The sequence below is a fragment of the Mustela nivalis genome (genome assembly GCF_964662115.1).
Source record: "Mustela nivalis genome assembly, chromosome: 4".
Taxonomy (NCBI): Eukaryota; Metazoa; Chordata; class Mammalia; order Carnivora; family Mustelidae; genus Mustela; species Mustela nivalis.
Window position 1 is genome coordinate 4,963,513 of NC_139023.1, and position 19,324 is coordinate 4,982,836.

At 47.4% G+C, this 19,324-nt stretch overlaps 2 protein-coding genes across 5 annotated transcripts in view; one reads left to right on the forward strand and one right to left on the reverse strand.

Annotated features, from left to right (window-relative positions):
• Positions 1-12,064, reverse strand: part of MRPL1 (mitochondrial ribosomal protein L1) — a 110,034-nt gene extending 97,970 nt beyond the window's left edge. For 3 of the 4 annotated variants that reach the window (XR_014310582.1, XM_082726559.1, XM_082726561.1), the window contains exon 1: positions 11,925-12,064. Coding sequence is in view for 2 of the 4 variants with exons in the window: in XM_082726559.1 (XP_082582685.1) it covers positions 11,925-11,964 (40 nt within the window). In the remaining 2 variants the exon portion in view is untranslated. Of the gene's footprint in view, positions 1-11,880 lie in introns of all 4 variants that reach the window. The other variant, XM_082726560.1, reaches the window with a different exon arrangement.
• On the forward strand, positions 11,969-14,919 carry LOC309862564 (uncharacterized protein). The gene is made up of 2 exons (XM_082726562.1): positions 11,969-12,388; positions 14,633-14,919. The coding sequence occupies exons 1-2, from the start codon at positions 11,970-11,972 to the stop codon at positions 14,688-14,690; spliced, it is 477 nt and encodes a 158-aa protein (XP_082582688.1). The 5' UTR covers position 11,969; the 3' UTR covers positions 14,691-14,919.
• Positions 14,920-19,324: the final 4,405 nt, after the last annotated feature.

A 19,324-nucleotide genomic window follows, 5' to 3' on the forward strand; every position in this document is an offset into this window, starting at 1 on the left:
ATAAATAAAGAAGTTATGTATTCTTCTCAAACTATTCCAAAAAAAAAGAGAGAGAGAAAGAAGGAAAGCTTCTAAATTCATTTTATGAGGCCAAGATAAAGACACTACAAAGAAAAGAACTAAAGGTCAGTATCTCTGAACACAGATGCAAAAATCCTCAACAAAATATTAGTAAAATCAATTCAATAATAAATCTAAAAACTCATTTACCATGATCAAGAGGGATTTATTCCTGTGATGCAAGGTGGTTCAATATTCTCAAATCAATCAATGTGATAATCACATCAATAAGAAAGAATGAAAAACACAGTATCATTTCAAAAGATGCAAAAAAAAAGATTTGACAAAGTATAACATCCCTTCAAGATAAAAACCCTCAACAAAGTAGATTCAGAGAGAACATACCTCAACATAATAAATGCCATATATGAAAAACACACAGCAAACATCATCCTCAATGAGGAAAAATAGAGCTTTTCCCCTAAGGTCAGGAAAAAGACAAGGATGTTCACTCTCATGATTTCTATGCAACATAGTCCTAGAAGTCCTGGTCACAGCAATCAGACAGCGAAAAGAAATAAAAGGATCCACATCTGTAAGGAAGAAGTCATACTTTCATTATTTGCAAATAACATGATAGTATATTAAAAAAAAAAACCAGGAAAGGCTCCAATAAAAAACTACTATAATTGATAAATGAATTCAGTAAGGTTGCAGGACACAAAATCAATACACAGGAATCCACTGCATTTCTTCATATTAATAATGACATAGCAGAAAGAGAAAATTTTTAAAAATCCCATTTACAATTGCACCAAAAATAATAAAATATGAAGGAATAAACTTGACCTAGGAGGTGAAAGACATGTACTCCGAAAACTATAAAAATCTAAAGAAAGAAGTTGAGGATGACACAAACAAATGGAAAGATACTCTATACTCATGTGTTGGAAGAACAAATATTATTAAAATGTCCATACTACCCAAAGCAATCAATAGATTTAATGCAATCCCTATCAAAATATCAACAGCATTTTTCACATAATTAGAACAGATAATCCTGAAATTTGTTTGGAACCACAGAAGGCCCTGAATAGCCAAAGCAATCTTGAAAAAGAAAAACAAAACTGGCAGTATCACAATGTCACATTTCAAGATCTACTATAAATCTGCGGCAATCAAAATAATACGATACTGGCACAAAAACAGACACATAGCTCTATGGAACAGAACAGAAAGCCCAGAAATAAACCCATAATTATATGGTCAATTAATCTTTGACAAAGGAGGTAAGAATATGCAATGGGAAAAAAGACAATCTCTTCAAAATTACGATGCTGGGAAAACTGGACAGCTACATGCAAAAGAATGAAACTGGACCACTACCTTACACCCTACACAAAAATAAATTCAAAATGAGTAAAACCTCAATGTGAGGAGTATCTGGGTGGCTCAATTGGTTGAGCATCCAACTCTGGGTTTCAGCTCAGGTCATGATCGCACGGTCATGGGATTAAGCCCCACGTCAGGCTCCACACTGAGAGGGCAGCCCCCCTGAGAGTCTCTCTCCTCTCCTGCTCCCACTGCCTCTCTCCCTGCTTGCATTCTCTCTCCAAAATAAATAAATACATCTTAAAAAAAAAACAAACAAACACAAAAAAACCCACTAAATGTGAGACCAGAAACTATAAAAATCTTAGCAGAGAGAACAGGCAGTAGTTTCTTTGACATCAGCTGTAGCAATACTTTTTGAGATATATTGCCTTAGGCAAGGGACACAAAAGCAAAAATAAACTATAGAGATAGAGACTACATCAAAATAAAACCCTTCTGCACAGCGAAGGAAACAACAAAACTAAAAGATGACCTACTGAATGGGAGCAGATATTTTCAAATGACATATCCAGTAAAGAGTTAGTATCCAAAATATATAAAGAACTTACACAACTACACACACACACACACACACACACACACACACACAAACATAATAATAATACATCAATTAAAAAATGGGTAGAACTAATGTTCACAGCAGCAATGGCCACGGTCACCAAACTGGAAAGAACCCAGATGCCCTTCAATGGACGAATGGATAAGGAAGATGTGGTCCATATACACTCTGGAGTATTATGCCTCCATCAGAAAGGATGAATACACATCTTTTGTAGCAACATGGACGGGACTGGAAGAGATTATGCTGAGTGAAATCAGTCAAGCAGAGAGAGTCAAGTATCATATGGTTTTACTTACTTGTGGAGCATAAGGAATAACACGGAGGATACCGGGGGATAGAGAGGAAAAGTGAGTTGGGAGAAATCGGAGGGGGAGACGAACCATGAGAGACTGTGGACTCTGAGAAACAAACTGATGGTTTTGGAGGGTGTGGGGTGGGGAGTTGGGTGAGCTTGATGGTGGGTATTATGAGCACTGGGTGAGGTGCATAAACATTGAATTTTGGAACACTGGAAAGAAATAAAATAAAATGGAAAAAAAAAATTGGTAGAAGACATGAACAGACATTTCTCCAAAAAAGACATACAAATGTCCAACAGACACAAGAAGAGATGCTCAATGTCACTCATCATCAGCAAAAAGCAAACTGAAACGATAATGAAATAACACCTCACACCTGTCGGAATAGCTAAAATCCGTAACACAAGAAAGAAAGAAGTGTTGGCAAGGATATAAAGACAAAGGAAACCTCAAGCGCTACTAGTGATTGTAAACTGGTGTAGCGCTGTGGAAGACCATGTGGAGGTGCCTCAAAACATTAAAAATAGAAACAAACTTAAAAATAGAATTATCATATAATCCACTAATTTTACTACTGGGTATTTTCACATAGAGTATGAAAACACTAATTCAAAAAGATACATGCATCGCTATCTTTACTGCAGCATTATTTACAAGAGCCAAATTCTGGAAGTAGCCCAAGTGTCCATCAAACAATCAATGGATAAAAAAGATCTGGGGTGTGTGTGTGTGTGTGTGTGTGTGTACATACAATGAAATATTATTCAGCTATAAAAAAGAATGAAATCTTGACATTTGCAACAACATGGATGGATCTAAAAATTGTAATGACAAGTGAAATAAGTCCGCCAGAGAAAGACAAATACCATAGGTTGTCACCCATATAGAACTTAAGAAACAAAACAAATGAACCAATGAAAAAAGAGATAAAAAACAAAAACAAAAACAAAAAAACAACAAAAAACAAAACCAGACTCTTAACTATAGAGAACAAACAGATGGTTACCAGAGGGGACGTAGGTGGCGAGCTGGCTAAAATAGGTGATGGGGATTAGGAGTACACTTATCATCACAACCACTGAGTAATATACAGAATTGCTGGATTACTGCATTATACACCTGAAACAGTAACATAACACTATATGTCACCTGTACTGGAATTAAAATAAATCATCATCATCATCACCACCACCATAACATCTTTGTAATGGCAAAACTGCGGAAAAGAACCCAAGCAGTTACCTACAGTAGAATGGATAAACTGTGGTAATTCCTATAATGGAAAACTAGAGAAGTGTAAAAAAATGACTCAACTATGTGTTATATGGATGAATTTCACAAACATAATTTTGATCAAAAAAAAGTAAGTGGCAGAAGAATTCATTTGGTATTATTTAAAGTTCAAAAACATGCACAACTAATCAATTTTGTATTTATGGATATATATATATATATATTTGTATGCATGTGTGTACATTAAAGCTATTTAGAAAACAAGGGAGGGATAAAACAAATTCAGGGAAAGTGCTTACGACTGGGGAAGAAGCACATAGAGAAAAAGGCACTTGGGCATCTGAAGAATTGATAATGTTCTATTTCTTTAAGATTAATAGTGAGTATTCAGAATTTCACAATTTCTATATATTATATTCTTTTGCATGCAGAAATACAAAGAATATGTCTTTATTTAAAGAATCGCAAAAGAAAACACTAAAATAAAGCCTTTAGGATGCGTGGGTGGCTCAGCCAGCTGCGCGTCGGCCTTCATCTCGGGTCCTGATGGAGCATCGGGCTCCTTGCTCAGCAGGAAGCCTGCTTCTCCCTCTGCCTGCCGCTCCCCTGCGTGTGCGCTCTCTCTCTCTCTCTCTCTGACTAATAGATAAATAAAATCTTCCTCCCACCACTAGCCCCCCACAGCCCCCAACCCATGTTAGCAATTTCTTGTGCATCTTTGTAGATATATTTTTTCCCTCCTCTTTAATAAAATGGTAGAACATTCTACTCACTATTCTATACACCTTGCTTTCTCACTTAAAGGTAGTTGGGTCCATTTTCTCACACACACACACAGATATAAATACACATATTTACATGAGATGTACATACATAATTTCATGTAGGCCTTTCATTCATAAGTTTGTATATATATATATATTACAGTGATAATTTCCTACCAGTTCATAAAGACTTACCTTCTTACAGCTGCAAAGTATTCCACTGTGTGGTTATTTAATTTACCTAATCACTGACCAACCATTAGGTCACTTATATTTTGCTATTATAAACAGTGCTGTGTTAAATAACCCGGTGTAAACCTCATTTTGTACATGTACAAATGTATTTACAAAATAAATTTCAAGTAAACTTGCTGAGTCAAAAGACATGAACATTGGTAATTTTGATAAATACTGCTTTCTATAATGACAGTGCCATACACATTTCAACTGGCAATGAAAAGGTAGCTTATTTCCACACATTTATGCCAACACAGTAAGTTACCAAACATTTTGGTCTTTGCCAATCTAGTAAATGAAAGACAATATGGAGAACTGTCTTATTTTGCATTTTTCTTATACATTAGAGTAAGTGTCCACATTTTTGGCCCTCTATATTGTCTTTTCTGTTGAACAGACTTCAACTCAATTTTTTTAGTACTCTACAACTAGAATTCACATAAAATGACTTAAAATCTAATCTTAAAATCCATTCATTGTATAAAACCATGCAACAACCCATAATATGGGAATTATAATACTCGTCTACACATCAAGTGAATCCATTTCATTAGTTAAGTTTCCAAATGCATAGCACTGTGCATGCAGAATGGTACAAATTCCTTACCAAGGTCCACCAGGTTTTCTCTGCGGGGGGCCCTGCCTATCACTCAACAACACTTTCCTAGTTGTTCACTAGGATCCTACTTTCTGACCCTTGAATCCCTCAAGTTAATTCCTACCTCTGTGCCACTGCATTTAAAGTTACATTTGACTGGGATGCACCATCTCCGTATCTTCCCTTAGCTACTCCTACTTACCATCAGTTCAAACACCATCAAAGCCACATGCCTAACAATGTAACTTCATCCTTCTTATACCAAGAGAAAGTTGAAGCACAAGATAAACATCACAACTGAATTCTATGAATTCAGGAATAACATTTGGGGCAGTGTAAGAGACGTGTTTAATGTTGGGAATTCTTTATGGTACAATAACCACACGGGGCTTTAACAGCTAATGAAGAAGAGGGCGCCCTCAAAAACCTCAAATCCAGTGGGCTGTGCTTGTACGCAAAAATTTAAGAGGAGACCCTCCATGTTTTCAAAGAAGCCAGCTACCTTCAAAAAAAATCACACACAGTAAATGAAGGAACAGCAATTAACGTTTCAAGATTTGGCAAACACTTCCAAACAATAAACAATAGTTCTAGTTGTACTAAACAAGAACCTTACAACCTTGGTAAGATCCTCAAATAATAATTTTCTTGAATACATCAACTGCAAACTATTATAAAACAATCAACCACTATTTTTTTTAGATTATTTATTTATTTATTTATTTGACAGACAGAGATCACAACTAGGCAGAGAGGCAGGCAGAGAGAGAGAAGGAAACAGGCTCCCTGCTGAGCAGAGAGCCCAACCTGGGACTCGATCCCAGGACCCGAGCCGAAGGCAGAGGCTTTAACCCACTGAGCCACCCAAGCGTCCCAACAATCAACCACTATTATTTAAAATCCCAAATCATGACAACCAGAAATTATACTTTTCAAGAGAAAGCTATGAAACTGTGACACACTAATAAAAACCAAATTACAAAAATACCAATATAGCTGACCCTTGCACAACATGGGTTTGAACTGTGTGGGTCCAGTTATACAGAGATTTTTTTTTTCAATAAAAGTTCAGTATTGTAAATGTATTTTCTCTGCCTTATGATTTTCTTAATAACATTTTTCTCTATCTTACTTTATTGTAAGAATACAGTATATAATACACAGAACATACAAAATAAGTGTTTATCAACTGTTATCAGCAAGGCCTCCATCAACATTAGGCTATTGGTAGTTCTGTTTTGGAGGAGTCAAAATTAAGGCAGAGAGTGGGGAGGGAGGGTGTGTGACAGTCATCATGGTCTGTCCTTGTTCCCTGGCTGGGGGTTAGACTCAATAAAGAAAGAAACAAAAAAAAATTATTATGCAGATTTTCAACTGCCTGGGGTTGGGGGGCGCACCCCTCATCCCTACACTGTTCATGGATCAACTATATTCAAATAGCACAGACAGACCGTATCTGTATTTCAATCCCTCTGCAGTCACTTTGTCTACCTGCATTATCACACTCCTTTAACACACTTCTCCCTTCACTTTTTGCAGATAACCTCACTCACAATGTCAGAGAGAAGAGAATTATCTCAACTACTAAGGAACCTTCCCGCATCTGTACTGGTTCTCAAAAGTCACTCCCAGCCCCACCCCAACCGCTTGGCAGTGAGATGGGCATTACTCCATCTCCTTTCCTCGCTGTTTCTTGTATCTGATACTGAAAGATTAGAGCTCCACAATCCTCAGTTTCCCTCGGAGATCTTACCATCTAGTCCTTTCCTTCCCATACACCCGTCACAGTCCAGGCCATCCTCACCTACCACAAGGATTACGGCAACAGATTGCAGACCCTTCGATATTCCACTCTTGGTCTACTCCACTTCTTTTCTACCTACTAGTAAGAGGGGTCATTTAAAAATGAAAATACCATCACATCCTTAAAACACCTGGATGGCTTCCCCGTGTTCTTTGAAGAACTTCCTAACAAGGTCCTCCATGAGGTACTTCTAACCTATAGTGAACTGGATCTAACACGACTCTTTCTCACGCTTGCTGTACTTCAAATACACTGGCCTCCCTTCAGCTTTTTTTTTTCCCCTAAGATTTTATTTCAGACACCGAGACAAAGAGAGAACTTGTGTGTGCGTGAGCACACGCATGAACGTGCGTGCACAGACACGTGACGGGGGGTGGTGGGCAGAGGGAGAGGCAGGCTCTGGGCTGAGCAGGGAGCCCAGGTGGGGCTCAATTCCAGGACTCTGGGATCATCACCTGAGCCAAAGGGAGACACTTAACTGAGTGGGTCACCCAGGCGCCCCATCCTTTCAGTTTCTTAAACACACTGTAATTTTTTTTTAAGACTGTACTTATTTATTTAACAGACAGAGATCACAAGTAGGCAGAGAGGCAGGCAGAGAGAGAGGGGGGAAAGCAGGCTCCCTGCCAAGCAGAGAGCCCGATGCGGGGCTCAATCCCAGGACCCTGAGATCATGACCTGAGCCGAAGGCAGAGGCTCTAACCCACTGAGCCACCCAGGTGCCCCGACACGCTGTAATTTTTAACCACTTTGGTATTTCAAATATAATCTTCCCTCCATCTGTAACAGTCTTTTTTTTTTTTTTTTTTTTTTTTTTAAAGATTTTATTTATTTATTTGACAGAGAGAGAAATCACAAGTAGGCAGAGAGTCAGGCAGAGAGAGAGAGAGAAGCAGGCTCCCGCTGAGCAAAGAGCCCGATGCGAGGCTCGATCCCAGGACACCGAGATCATGACCTGAGCCGAAGGCAGCGGCTTAATCCACTGAGCCACCCAGGCGCCCCCCATCTGTAACATTCTTGCCATCACCTTCTACTCCCCCTTCCGTAGCTAATTCCTAATTAGCCAATGATCTTTCAGGGACTCTGTTAAACTACTTCTTCAGAAGTTTTCCCTGAAGACTCAGGACAGACTAGGTCTCGCACAAACACTCCTACAGCGCCCTGTACTTGTCCCTCACATCACTTCGAACAATTGTAATTAAAGAAAATAATTAACCAGTTCATGCCTGCACCTCATAAAAGATAAGCATCACGGGGAGGGCACATGTACAGCTTATTCGCCATCACTGAATGGAGGAAGGAAGTTTGAACAAATGAAAGCAAAAACTGCATTCGAATTACTTTAAGTATTATTAGTTACAACACATGGCAGAGGGGTGGCATTGCGATGTAGATCCACTGATTTATTCATTCTTCTGCACAATATGCCAACGAAACGTGCTAGCACCACTTTAAACATTTAGTGAACAAACAGACAAAAATCCCTGTCCCTGTGGAGCTTACGTCCCAGTGAAGGGAGACAACACTAATAAACACAAAATGGTAGTGATGGGGGGGACCCAGTGGTTAAAATGGAGAGTCAAGGGGAAAGTGGGCTGCACTTTTAAGTAAGATTGTTAAGGTAGGCTTCATCAAAACGTGACACCTGAGCAAAGACTTGAAAGAAATGAGAAAATCAGTCACACAAAGACCTAGAAAAAGGGTCTTGAACGCTCATCCCATCTGGCGAAAGTCTTCCCAAGGCAGACATGTTCCTGGTGCTGATCAGGGAACAAGGAAGCAGTGTGGCTAGGGCGCACAGAGCGCGGGGGAGGGTAGCCAGAAACGAGGTCAGGGAGGTAAACTGGGTAAGGGCGGCCGGGGGCCAAGGCGGGCACAAGATGATATGAAGACCCTAGGCCAGTGCTGCCCAATGGAAGTAGAACATAAACCACATATATAATCTTAAATTTTCTAAGAGCCACATTTAAAAAAGGTAAAAAAGAAACCAGTGAAATTAATGAAGATTAACACATATTACAGCTAATATCCCAAAATATTATCATTTCAACATGTTACCAATATAAAAAATTCAGGTATTTTACTTTTTGGGGTACTAAGTCCTTAAAAATCTAATGTGTCTTTCACACATTCTGTTCAGAGTAACCACATCTGAAGCGCTCAACAGTAGGTAACAATACAGACAGCACAACCATAGGCCACTTTTAAGGACGAAGCAACATGGGGAGGCCTCGCAGAGCTTCAAGCGTAAGAGTAACATGACTTGGGTTCTTGAAGGACCAACTTTACTTGCGGAGCACAGACTGCAATCCAGGTAAGGAGGAGGAACGGCCTACAAGGCCGCTGCTGTGGTGTGGCGAGAAGTTAGATTCTGGATTTATTCCAAGGGTAAAACCGATGGGATTTGTCAACTAATTAATGGGAAGTGTGGGGAAAGGAGGGGGAGTGGAGGATGTTGGAGGTCTGGGCCCAGACCAAGGAAGAAGTTCCCATGCCAGGCGCGGGGGACGCGCACGCCGCCGCGGGAGTCCGAGTTTAGACCGGTGCGAGGTGCGGCTGAGACACACAGGTGCAGAGCGAGAATCCGCACACGAGCCCAAGAATCGAGTTCAAAAGAGGTCGGAACTCTAACAATAAGTCGGAGACGCAGCCAAGCCCGAAGACGAGGGCGACGTCAGCGGAGGAGCGGATTTCTACAGAAGGGACACCGCGACTAAGACAGGACCCGGCCGCAGAGGCACAGCGAGGTGAGGTGCGAGGCTGGGGGAGGAGGGGGAACCCGCAAAGTGGGGAGACGCGCCGGGATCGGGAGAGACGCGCCGGGATCGGGAGAGACGCGCCGGGATCGGGAGAGACGCGCCGGGATCCGGAGAGACGCGCCGGGATCCGGAGAGACGCGCCGGGATCCGGAGAGACGCGCCGGGATCGGGAGAGACGCGCCGGGATCGGGAGCGAGAGGAGTCCCGGAAACCCCGAGAAAACGGGGCGCGGAGAGAACGCTCGTCTTCAGTCGCGTCCGGTTTATCTGACAGACGCGCCTTCTCGCCCAGGAGAGCGCCGCCCGAGTCTCTCCGGTAAAGACCCACGTGCCGGTGTCACCGTTCTCCACACGGAGAACTCCGTCTTCCCAGCAGGCGCTCCCGCGAGAAGCGCAGAGAGAAACTAGGACGTCGTTAGAAAGTAAATAAATAAACATCAATCGATCGATCGATCGATCCGTCCCTGGCCTGGAGCGCGGCTTCCGTGCGGCCCGCCCTGACCGGCCCCGAGGCTCCTGCGGTCTCCGCGGGTCACTCGTTCCTGCGCCAACAGGCGTGACGCCGGCTGCGCCCCCGCCCGACGGGCCGCCCAGCGAAGCCGCGGTACGGGTCACGGCTCCCAAACACGACCAGCGGCTCAGGGAGCGCGGGGAAAACTGCCCGCAACCGAGGCAGCGCCGCCGTCCTGCCCGCCGGGTCGGCCACGCCAGGAAAGCGCCGCCCAGAAGCGCTGCGCACCGCGCCGCCGCACCGCGTCCCCGAACCGCGCCCCCGCACCGCGTCCCCGCACCGCGCCCCCGCACCGCGTCCCCGCACCGCGTCCCCGCACCGTGTCCCCGCACCGCGCCACCGAACAGTGTCCCCGCACCGCGTCCCCGCACCGTGTCCCCGCACCGCGCCACCGAACAGTGTCCCCGCACCGCGTCCCCGCACCGCGCCACCGAAGTGTCCCCGCACCGCGCCCCCGCACCGTGACCCCGAACCGCGCCCCCGCACCGCGCCACCGAACAGTGTCCCCGCACCGCGCCCCCGCACCGCGTCCCCGCACCGCGTTCCCGCACCGCGTCCCCGCACCGTGTTCCCGCACCGCGCCACCGAACAGTGTCCCCGCACCGCGCCCCCGCACCGTGTCCCCGCACCGCGCCACCGAACAGTGTCCCCGCACCGCGTCCCCGCACCGTGTCCCCGCACCGCGCCACCGAAGTGTCCCCGCACCGCGCCCCCGCACCGTGACCCCGAACCGCGCCCCCGCACCGCGCCACCGAACAGTGTCCCCGCACCGCGCCCCCGCACCGCGTCCCCGCACCGCGTTCCCGCACCGCGTCCCCGCACCGTGTTCCCGCACCGCGCCACCGAACAGTGTCCCCGCACCGCGCCCCCGCACCGCGTTCCCGCACCGCGTCCCCGCACCGTGTTCCCGCACCGCGCCACCGAACAGTGTCCCCGCACCGCGTCCCCGCACCGTGTCCCCGCACCACGCCACCGAAGTGTCCCCGCACCGCGCCCCCGCACCGTGACCCCGCACCGCGTCCCCGCACCGCGCCACCGAACAGTGTCCCCGCACCGCGCCCCCGCACCGCGTCCCCGCACCGCGCCCCCGCACCGCGTTCCCGCACCGTCAATGCGGCGGCGAAGCCGACCACGGCCGCGCCTTCTGAGAATCCGAATGGCTCGGAAGGAAACTCGGGGGAGCGGGAGGGCACGACCGTAAGCGGCTCCTCACGTCACAAAACCGACGGAGGGAGGCCGGGGGCGGGGGTCACGGACACGGACGTGGGGGGTCGTGTGCGACGGTGAGTGTGCAAACCCGGCGTGCACAGACCCGCGCCCCTGGGCTAACAATACGTTCTGTGTTCACGAGAACTACTATTTAAAAGGAAAAAAGAACCCGAGTGCGGCCCCGACGTGCTCCCACGGCGCGAACCCCCTGGAACAGGCTGCACTGACGGACGCGGATCGCTAAGCGCAGCTCCTCCTGCGCACGGAGCGCGGCCCACGCCCCGCTGGGGACCCGGCCGCGTCTCGCCGCGTCCCCGAGCGTGACCGGGGCTGGCCGGGCACACGCCTCCCCGGACTCCCGTACGAAGGACAGCGCCAGAAGAAGTGAAGGATCCGAGGGACCGCTTTTAAGTAACAACTGTCTGGAGAACCCAGAGCCCTGAGAAGCGTTTCGAGCCCCCAGTGCAGACCGTGCTCGGAGCGTCCGGCTGACCGCCGCGGCCCCCGTACCGGGGCTGCGGTCCCTCCTAAGCCCAGATAGCGCCCCGCTTTACCTCTACCGAGGCCTCTCACGGCGGCCGCCATGTTGGCCATTCCGGATGGTGTGGACGAAATTCGTCCTACGCTTCCACGTGGAAGGATCTAAAAAGGGTTCCTCTCCGGAATTGGCCGAGGGGGAAGGATTAGAAAGAGCAAGAGGAAAAGGGGCGGGGACAGAGGTGGGCGTTCAAGCCGGCCCGGAACCGCGCGGCGGCGGACGCCGGGGCCCCGTGGCGGTGCTCCCGTCCGTCTTCCGTGCTGGGACCTGCGCTCCGCGGTTCCGGGACGGCCGCTCAACGCAGCCTCGGAGGAACCCGCGCTTCGGGGAGATGCGGTCCCGGACGGTGCCGTTTACTTCTTTCCCGCGCCCTCGGCCGCGCTCAGGCCGGTGCGGTTACGGCACCGAGAGAGCCCGGGGAGGCGCGAGAAACCAAAGCCGGAGAGCATCACCGACTTCAGTCGTCGGGTTCCCAGCCTCGTGAGTCGCCGGAGTTTGCGGGACCGCGCGAGGCGCCGCGCTCCACACACGCCTCCTGTCAGCTCGCGGCCGCGCGCTCCACACACGCCTCCTGTCAGCCCGCGGCCGCGCGCTCCACACACGCCTCCTGTCAGCCCGCGGCCGCGCGCTCCACACACGCCTCCTGTCAGCCCGCGGCCGCGCGCTCCACACACGCCTCCTGTCAGCCCGCGGCCGCGCGCTCCACACACGCCTCCTGTCAGCCCGCGGCCGCGCGCTCCACACACGCCTCCTGTCAGCCCGCGGCCGCGCGCTCCACACACGCATTCCTGTCAGCCCGCGGCCGCGCGCTCCACACACGCCTCCTGTCAGCCCGCGGCCGCGCGCTCCACACACAGCGACGCGCCGGGGGTCGGGACGAAGACCAACTCCGTGTCCTTCCCCGGACGCCGCCGCCGTGTCCGCGTCCCGTCGCCTGAAACCCCGGATCGCGGGTGACGCCGCTGCCCGCTTTCCCGGACGCCGTCCGCGGTCGTCTGGAGCCGCCCGCGGGCCGCAGGCCGGGTCCTCCGAGGTGCGGGTGTGCGGGTGCGGGTGCGCGGACACACAGACACACACAGACAGACACAGAGACACACGGACACACACACACACAGAGACACACGGACACAGAGAGACACACGGACACACACACACACAGAGACACACGGACACACACACAGAGACACACGGACACACAGACACACGGACACACACACACACAGAGACACACGGACACACACACGGACACAGAGAGACACACGGACACACACAGACACAGAGACACACGGACACAGACAGACACACGGACACACAAACAGACACAGAGAGACACACGGACACACACAGACACAGAGACACACGGACACAGACAGACACACGGACACACACAGACACACAGACACACGGACACAGACAGACACACGGACACACACACAGACACAGAGACACACGGACACACACACGGACACACACAGACACACGGACACACACACGGACAGAGAGACACACGGACACAGAGACACACGGACACACACACGGACACAGAGAGACACACGGACACACACAGACACAGAGACACACGGACACAGACAGACACACGGACACAGACACAGAGACACACGGACACACACAGACACACGGACACACACACGGACAGAGAGACACACGGACACACACACACACAGAGACACACGGACACACACACACACAGAGACACACGGACACAGAGAGACACACGGACACAGACACAGAGACACACGGACACAGACAGACACACGGACACAGACACAGAGACACACGGACACACACAGACACACGGACACACACACGGACAGAGAGACACACGGACACACACACACACAGAGACACACGGACACACACACACACAGAGACACACGGACACAGAGAGACACGGACACACACACAGAGACACACGGACACACACACGGACACAGAGAGACACACGGACACAGACACAGAGACACACGGACACACACAGACACACGGACACACACACAGAGACACACGGACACACACACGGACACAGAGAGACACACGGGCACACACACACACACAGGAGCTGCCTTCACCGGGAGGCTGCCGTGAGGAGCGGGACCCGACCCGGCGGGAGTTTCCCGGCCGCCAGTCCACGTGCTTGTGCCCCGAGCGCGGAGGAAACGCTGTGATCCCGTCCCCGCCCCACTCACCCTAAGCAGCCCCTTCGGAAGTCCCGGACCCATTTATGACTGTTGCACACACTCGCACTCACGCACACTCACGCACACTCAGAGAACGTGAATCTACCGTTAACACTTTCTCCCTTTTCTCACGAACTCGGGGCTCTGCCGTGGGTCAAGCCGCGCCCGGACGCGCTGATGCGGCAAAACCAACACGGTCGTTGCGCTCGTGAGGTTGAAAGACGAGTTTCATGGGACCCCGGGGTGGCCCAGGTCGTGATCCTGGAACACTACGATGCGCCCCACGGGGGGCTTCTAGCTCAGCGGGGCGCCTGCTCCCCCCTCCGTCTGCCACTCCCCTGCTTGTGCCCTTGCGCGCTCTCTCCGGCAAGTAAATACATAAAATCTTAAAAAAAAAAAAAAAATCTAATTTCGTTTGAGGCTAAATTCAGGATTTGGGGCAAGTTCACCAAATCCATTTCCAGACAAAAAAGGGTATTCAAGGTGCTTTCCCTTAGCCTCTGCAACTCTCCTTTTCTGTGCGCAGGGTCATCTGGCCGGTCTGTGTGCTCCTGTGTGCCTCAGGTGAGAAGGAGGTACCGTGAACACCTCATCCTGGGACTCGGAGCAGCGTGTCCGTGCGTGCCCGTGCGTGTCGGAGCAGCCGCGTTAAAGCAGTAGAGGTGCGACCTCTCCGGTTGCCCACTTGGACCCCCAGAACTGGACGGCATCCGTCACATGGGATCCGGAATCCAGTGATTGCTGAATAACAACATGTCAAGAGGTTCTTTAGTTTGAGACTTAATTAAAAACTACAAAATCCACACTCTGAAATGGAAACTCTTCAGCCTCTAAATATTTAATATATAATGAACTTCTCACCAAAGACAGGCAGTAGAGCTTTCGGTTAAGCAGTGGTGCTCTGGAACCAGACTTTCCGGGTCTGAACCTCAGCATCCTCACTTACCAGCTAAGTGACCTAGGGCTAGTTACTATACACCTCTTTGGGCCTCGGTTTTCTTATCTGGGACAGGGGACTGATGAGATAATTTGTTGAGGTACTCACTATAGTACCTGGCACGGAGTAAACACTCATTAAATGTTACAATTTGTCATTACTGAGGAACCAGTGGGAGCCCTTAACCAGAAAGGCAAAATCAATATGCTGTCCAGTTACCTTTTCTTCATTATCTGCTTATTTCTTACTATAGTACATGCTGATACACATAGGATTCATGTGCTAGGATGTCACATTCTTCATACCAGAACTTTTATTAGTAGTTGCAGAAAGTCTTTAGGCTGTGTTCATGCACTTCCTTAAAGTTCACTTTAAACACAACTTTTCCCAGTTGATTTCTAGGAAGTTATACTCTCCAGGAGTCTTGGCAACATGCCAGCTGCCGCCTGCTTGGCTAACTTCCCTGGGAAAAGCTTCTAAATATTTGCCTAGCCCTGTAGTTCCCTTGATCTGTGCTCTCTGCTTTCTTCAACCATCTTTCAGTTGTTCTGGAAACTCCTTTGCAAGAAGAGTCAGTTCCCATTTTGGGTTCAAGTTGAAAGTGGATTCTCATATCGGACAAAAATAAGGAACTCGATGACATTTCCTACTTCAATGGTATGCATCAGAGTCACCCAGAAGGCTTGTTAAAACAGATTGCTGGGCTCTATACCCCCGAGTTTCTGATCCAGTAGGCCTGGGTGTGGCCCGTGAATTTGTATTTATAATGGGTTCTCAGGTGATGCTGAAAACTGGTGTAGTTGTCCAGAGACCACACTTTAAAAATCACTCCCTGTGTAATACCCTGAAACGTTTGCATCCATACCTGTCATGAACTTGGAGTTGTTTTGTTTAACAATTTTATACTCAATATAATATAGGCAATAAAACCATTAACTCCCATACGTTTTATGTCTCGAGGACCAGAATCTACCTACCTTATCTTCTCCTCCATAAGAAACTGCTCTTCCATATGTGGGTTTCTGCTCTAAATCTGTCCAGCTGCCACTGGGAGATTTTCTGGTCTCTGCCCATTTGTCTATATGGATTTTAAGTATCATCACTAAGTCCTTGATTGCCTTCCCTCTTTGTGCTTACTGTAGACTCGGATTACTTTTTTTGATACAGAAACATCTATCTAGAATAACAATTTCTTGGTCATAAGGTAGAAAATTTGGTGAGAAATTAGAACTCATTTTGTCTTGCTCCACACCCAGCCAATATGGGAGTTACTGTGTCCCACAACCCCCGGGAGGCTATTTTAACTCAGGATTGAACTAGGAGATTCAGAGCTGTCCAGTGGAATGTTGGTGAATGTCTAACACCTGGCGCTACATAAAATCAACCAACTCACAGAATTCTGACCCCTTAGCACTTGGTTCTTTTATGGCTAGAGCATACTACTGGAAATTTCCTGATAAAAGCCTTTAGTAACTTAAAAGACCTAAACCAGACCAACTTACCCTAGAGCCACACTTCTCAAACCTCAATGTGAATACAGATCACTTGGGAATCTTATTAAAATGTAGATTCTAATTTAGTAGTCTGGGATGGAGCCTGAGTTTCTGATTTCCAACAAGCTCCTAAGCAGTGTTAATGCGGTTGGTCCATGAACCATGCTTTGAATTACAAGTTCCTAGAACACATCCTAGAATAAAATTCATATTTGTATCATTAGTCTCAAACAGAATCTTTTGACTAGGCTCCCTCTTCTTAATACACAGAATGCTGATGATTCACAGACCTGTACCCCTGGGGCAAATAATACATTATATGTTCATTTTACAAAATGCCTTCTTACAAGAAAAAAATACACAGAATAAACTGAAGTGGATCCCCAAATTTCTGGGTATAAACTCCATGACCTTCATCTCTCAGTAGAGATACCAGAAATATCAATAACTCCCTGCCCCACCCACATCTGTTTCTGGTGGAAACTTCCCCTCCCACATAAATAAAATTCCCCAACCCCAGCTATCTGGACCAGTTGAAGCTATCTGACCCAAGGAATGTCCATCTATATTGTAGAGAGTGATCTAGCTAGAAAAAAACTAGGACAATTCCTTTTCTCTTAAAACTGGAATTGGGGAAAATGAAAGACTGAAACATTCAGGTAGGAGAACCTGAGTAAGGTCATGAGTAGATTCAAGGCTAGAGAAGCTCTGAAAGACAAGCTGAAATGATCAGTGAGCAGACATGGCGCAGGCACAGAGTTGCGTGAAGCCAGTCAGTTTCAAGAAGAGACCGGAACGAGGTTGTGGAGGAAGACGGTTATCCTGCAAGAAGAGACCAGCCGGCCTCTGAGAGGAAGAGAGCAGATGCAGCTTCAGTTCCTGTTACAGTTTCTGTCAAGTCTGCTGTATCACTATCACTCTCCGGCGTTCTTATGAGATCCCTATCTACCATATATCCCCACAATAACCTCTGCTTGCTTGAGCTAGTACCAGCCAACTTCTGTATCTTCTAAACAAACAACCAAAACAAGGGCACCTGGATGGCTCAGTGGGTTAAGCCTCGCCTTCAGCTCAGGGTCCTGGGATCAGGTGTCGCATCAGGCTCTCTGCTCAGAGGGGAGTCTGCTTCCTCCTCTCTCTCTACCTGACTCTGCCCACTTGTGACCTCTCTGTCAAATAAATTAAAAAACCTTAAAAAAAAAAAACTAATTAAAATCATGGAACTCGGGGCGCCTGGGTGGCTCAGTGGGTTAAGCCGCTGCCTTCAGCTCGGGTCGTGGTCTGGGAGTCCTGGGATCGAGCCCCGCATCGGGCTCTCTGCTCGGCAGGGAGCCTGCTTCCTCCTCTCTCGCTGCCTGCCTCTCTGCCTGCTTGTGATCTCTCTCTGTCAAATAAATAAATAAAATCTTTAAAAAAAAAATCGTGGAACTCCAGTTATTCTGGTCATGATGCATGAATTAGCAGCTCTCTACCAGAATTAGTGGCAGAGCCTTAACCATGGAATCTCAGAGTTTGAAAAGCTTCTGAGGTTTTCTATCTACCTGATGTATTAATCCCTATCTATAATTCTCTGCTTAAATTTATGGTGGCAAAATCTTGAATATTCTGCAAGGTAGTTCACTCCATTTTTGGATAACTCTAATTGTTAAGGCTGCTCCCTATATTAGAGCTGAAATCATCTTCCCTCTAACTTGGACCCACTTGAACCCTTTGGGTCATTCCATTTCCAATTCCATTTCCACATGGCAAGTCTGCTCCCTGGTGTTCAGTGACGCTGTCATGCCACTGACATCTTCTCCTCACTTAGCTGAGTTCATATTAGATGTTCACTTAAATGCTCATATTCTTACCCACCCACAGTTCCTCTCTTCCATGGCATGGCGATGAAAACTTCTCATGTTCCTCGGAGGCTTACCAAGGATATATTCTAGATGCCCTGTGTCTCTCTTAATATGTAATCCCGCAATGGAACAAAACACTTCAGAGGAGAAAGGAGTATTACTCCTGGAAAAATCAACACAACTTAAAACTGCAGCAACTTCTAATGGCTTCACTTAGGACACTGTAACTCCTTTGCTTCTCCTCAGTACTTCTTCAGTTATGACAAAAAACATACCACAAGTATCCCAGATTTGAGCCAAACCAAAAAGATGAACTTCTTGCTTTAAGATTTTTTTTTAGAATTACCTGTGTCCAATACAAATATAATGAGGATTACATATGTACTTATAAGTTTTCCAGTAGCTACTCTAAAAAAGTAAAAAGACACAAAATTCATTTTTATAATTTGTTTAACTCAATATATTTATAATATCCATTCAGCATATAATATAAAGATATGGGGCACCTGGCCAGCTCAGTGGGTTAAAGCCTCTGCCTTTGTCTCAGGTCATGATCCCAGGGTCCTGGGATAGAGCCCCATGTCGGGCTCGCTGCTCAGCGGGGAGGCTGCTTCCCTTCTTTTCTCTCTGCCTGCCTCTCTACCTACTTGTGATCTCTGTCTGTCAAATAAATAAAATCTTAAAAAAAAAAATAAAAGGAAATATTGAGATATTTTTTATTTTTAATGCTTTGAGGTTCTATATATATTCTACACGTAGAGTGTATCACAACTAGGACTAAGTGCATTTCAGATGCTCTATAGCCACATGTGGCTACTACATTAAAACAATTTTAGAAGAAGAAGAATGGCTAACACTTCTTGAACACGTATTGTGTGCCAGGCACTTTCCTAAAGGGTTTACATATTTCAACTGTTTAAATCTTCACAACAACCTGATACGATAGG

What these genes read in the sequence shown, in the direction of transcription:
- LOC309862564 (XM_082726562.1), top strand. Translation starts at nt 11,970, where the DNA reads ATGGTGTGGACGAAATTCGTCCTACGCTTCCACGTGGAAGGATCTAAA. An exon ending in GTCGTCGGGTTCCCAGCCTC is followed by an intron (nt 12,389 to 14,632) that starts GTGAGTCGCCGG and finishes TTCTGTGCGCAG; the next exon opens with GGTCATCTGGCCGGTCTGTG.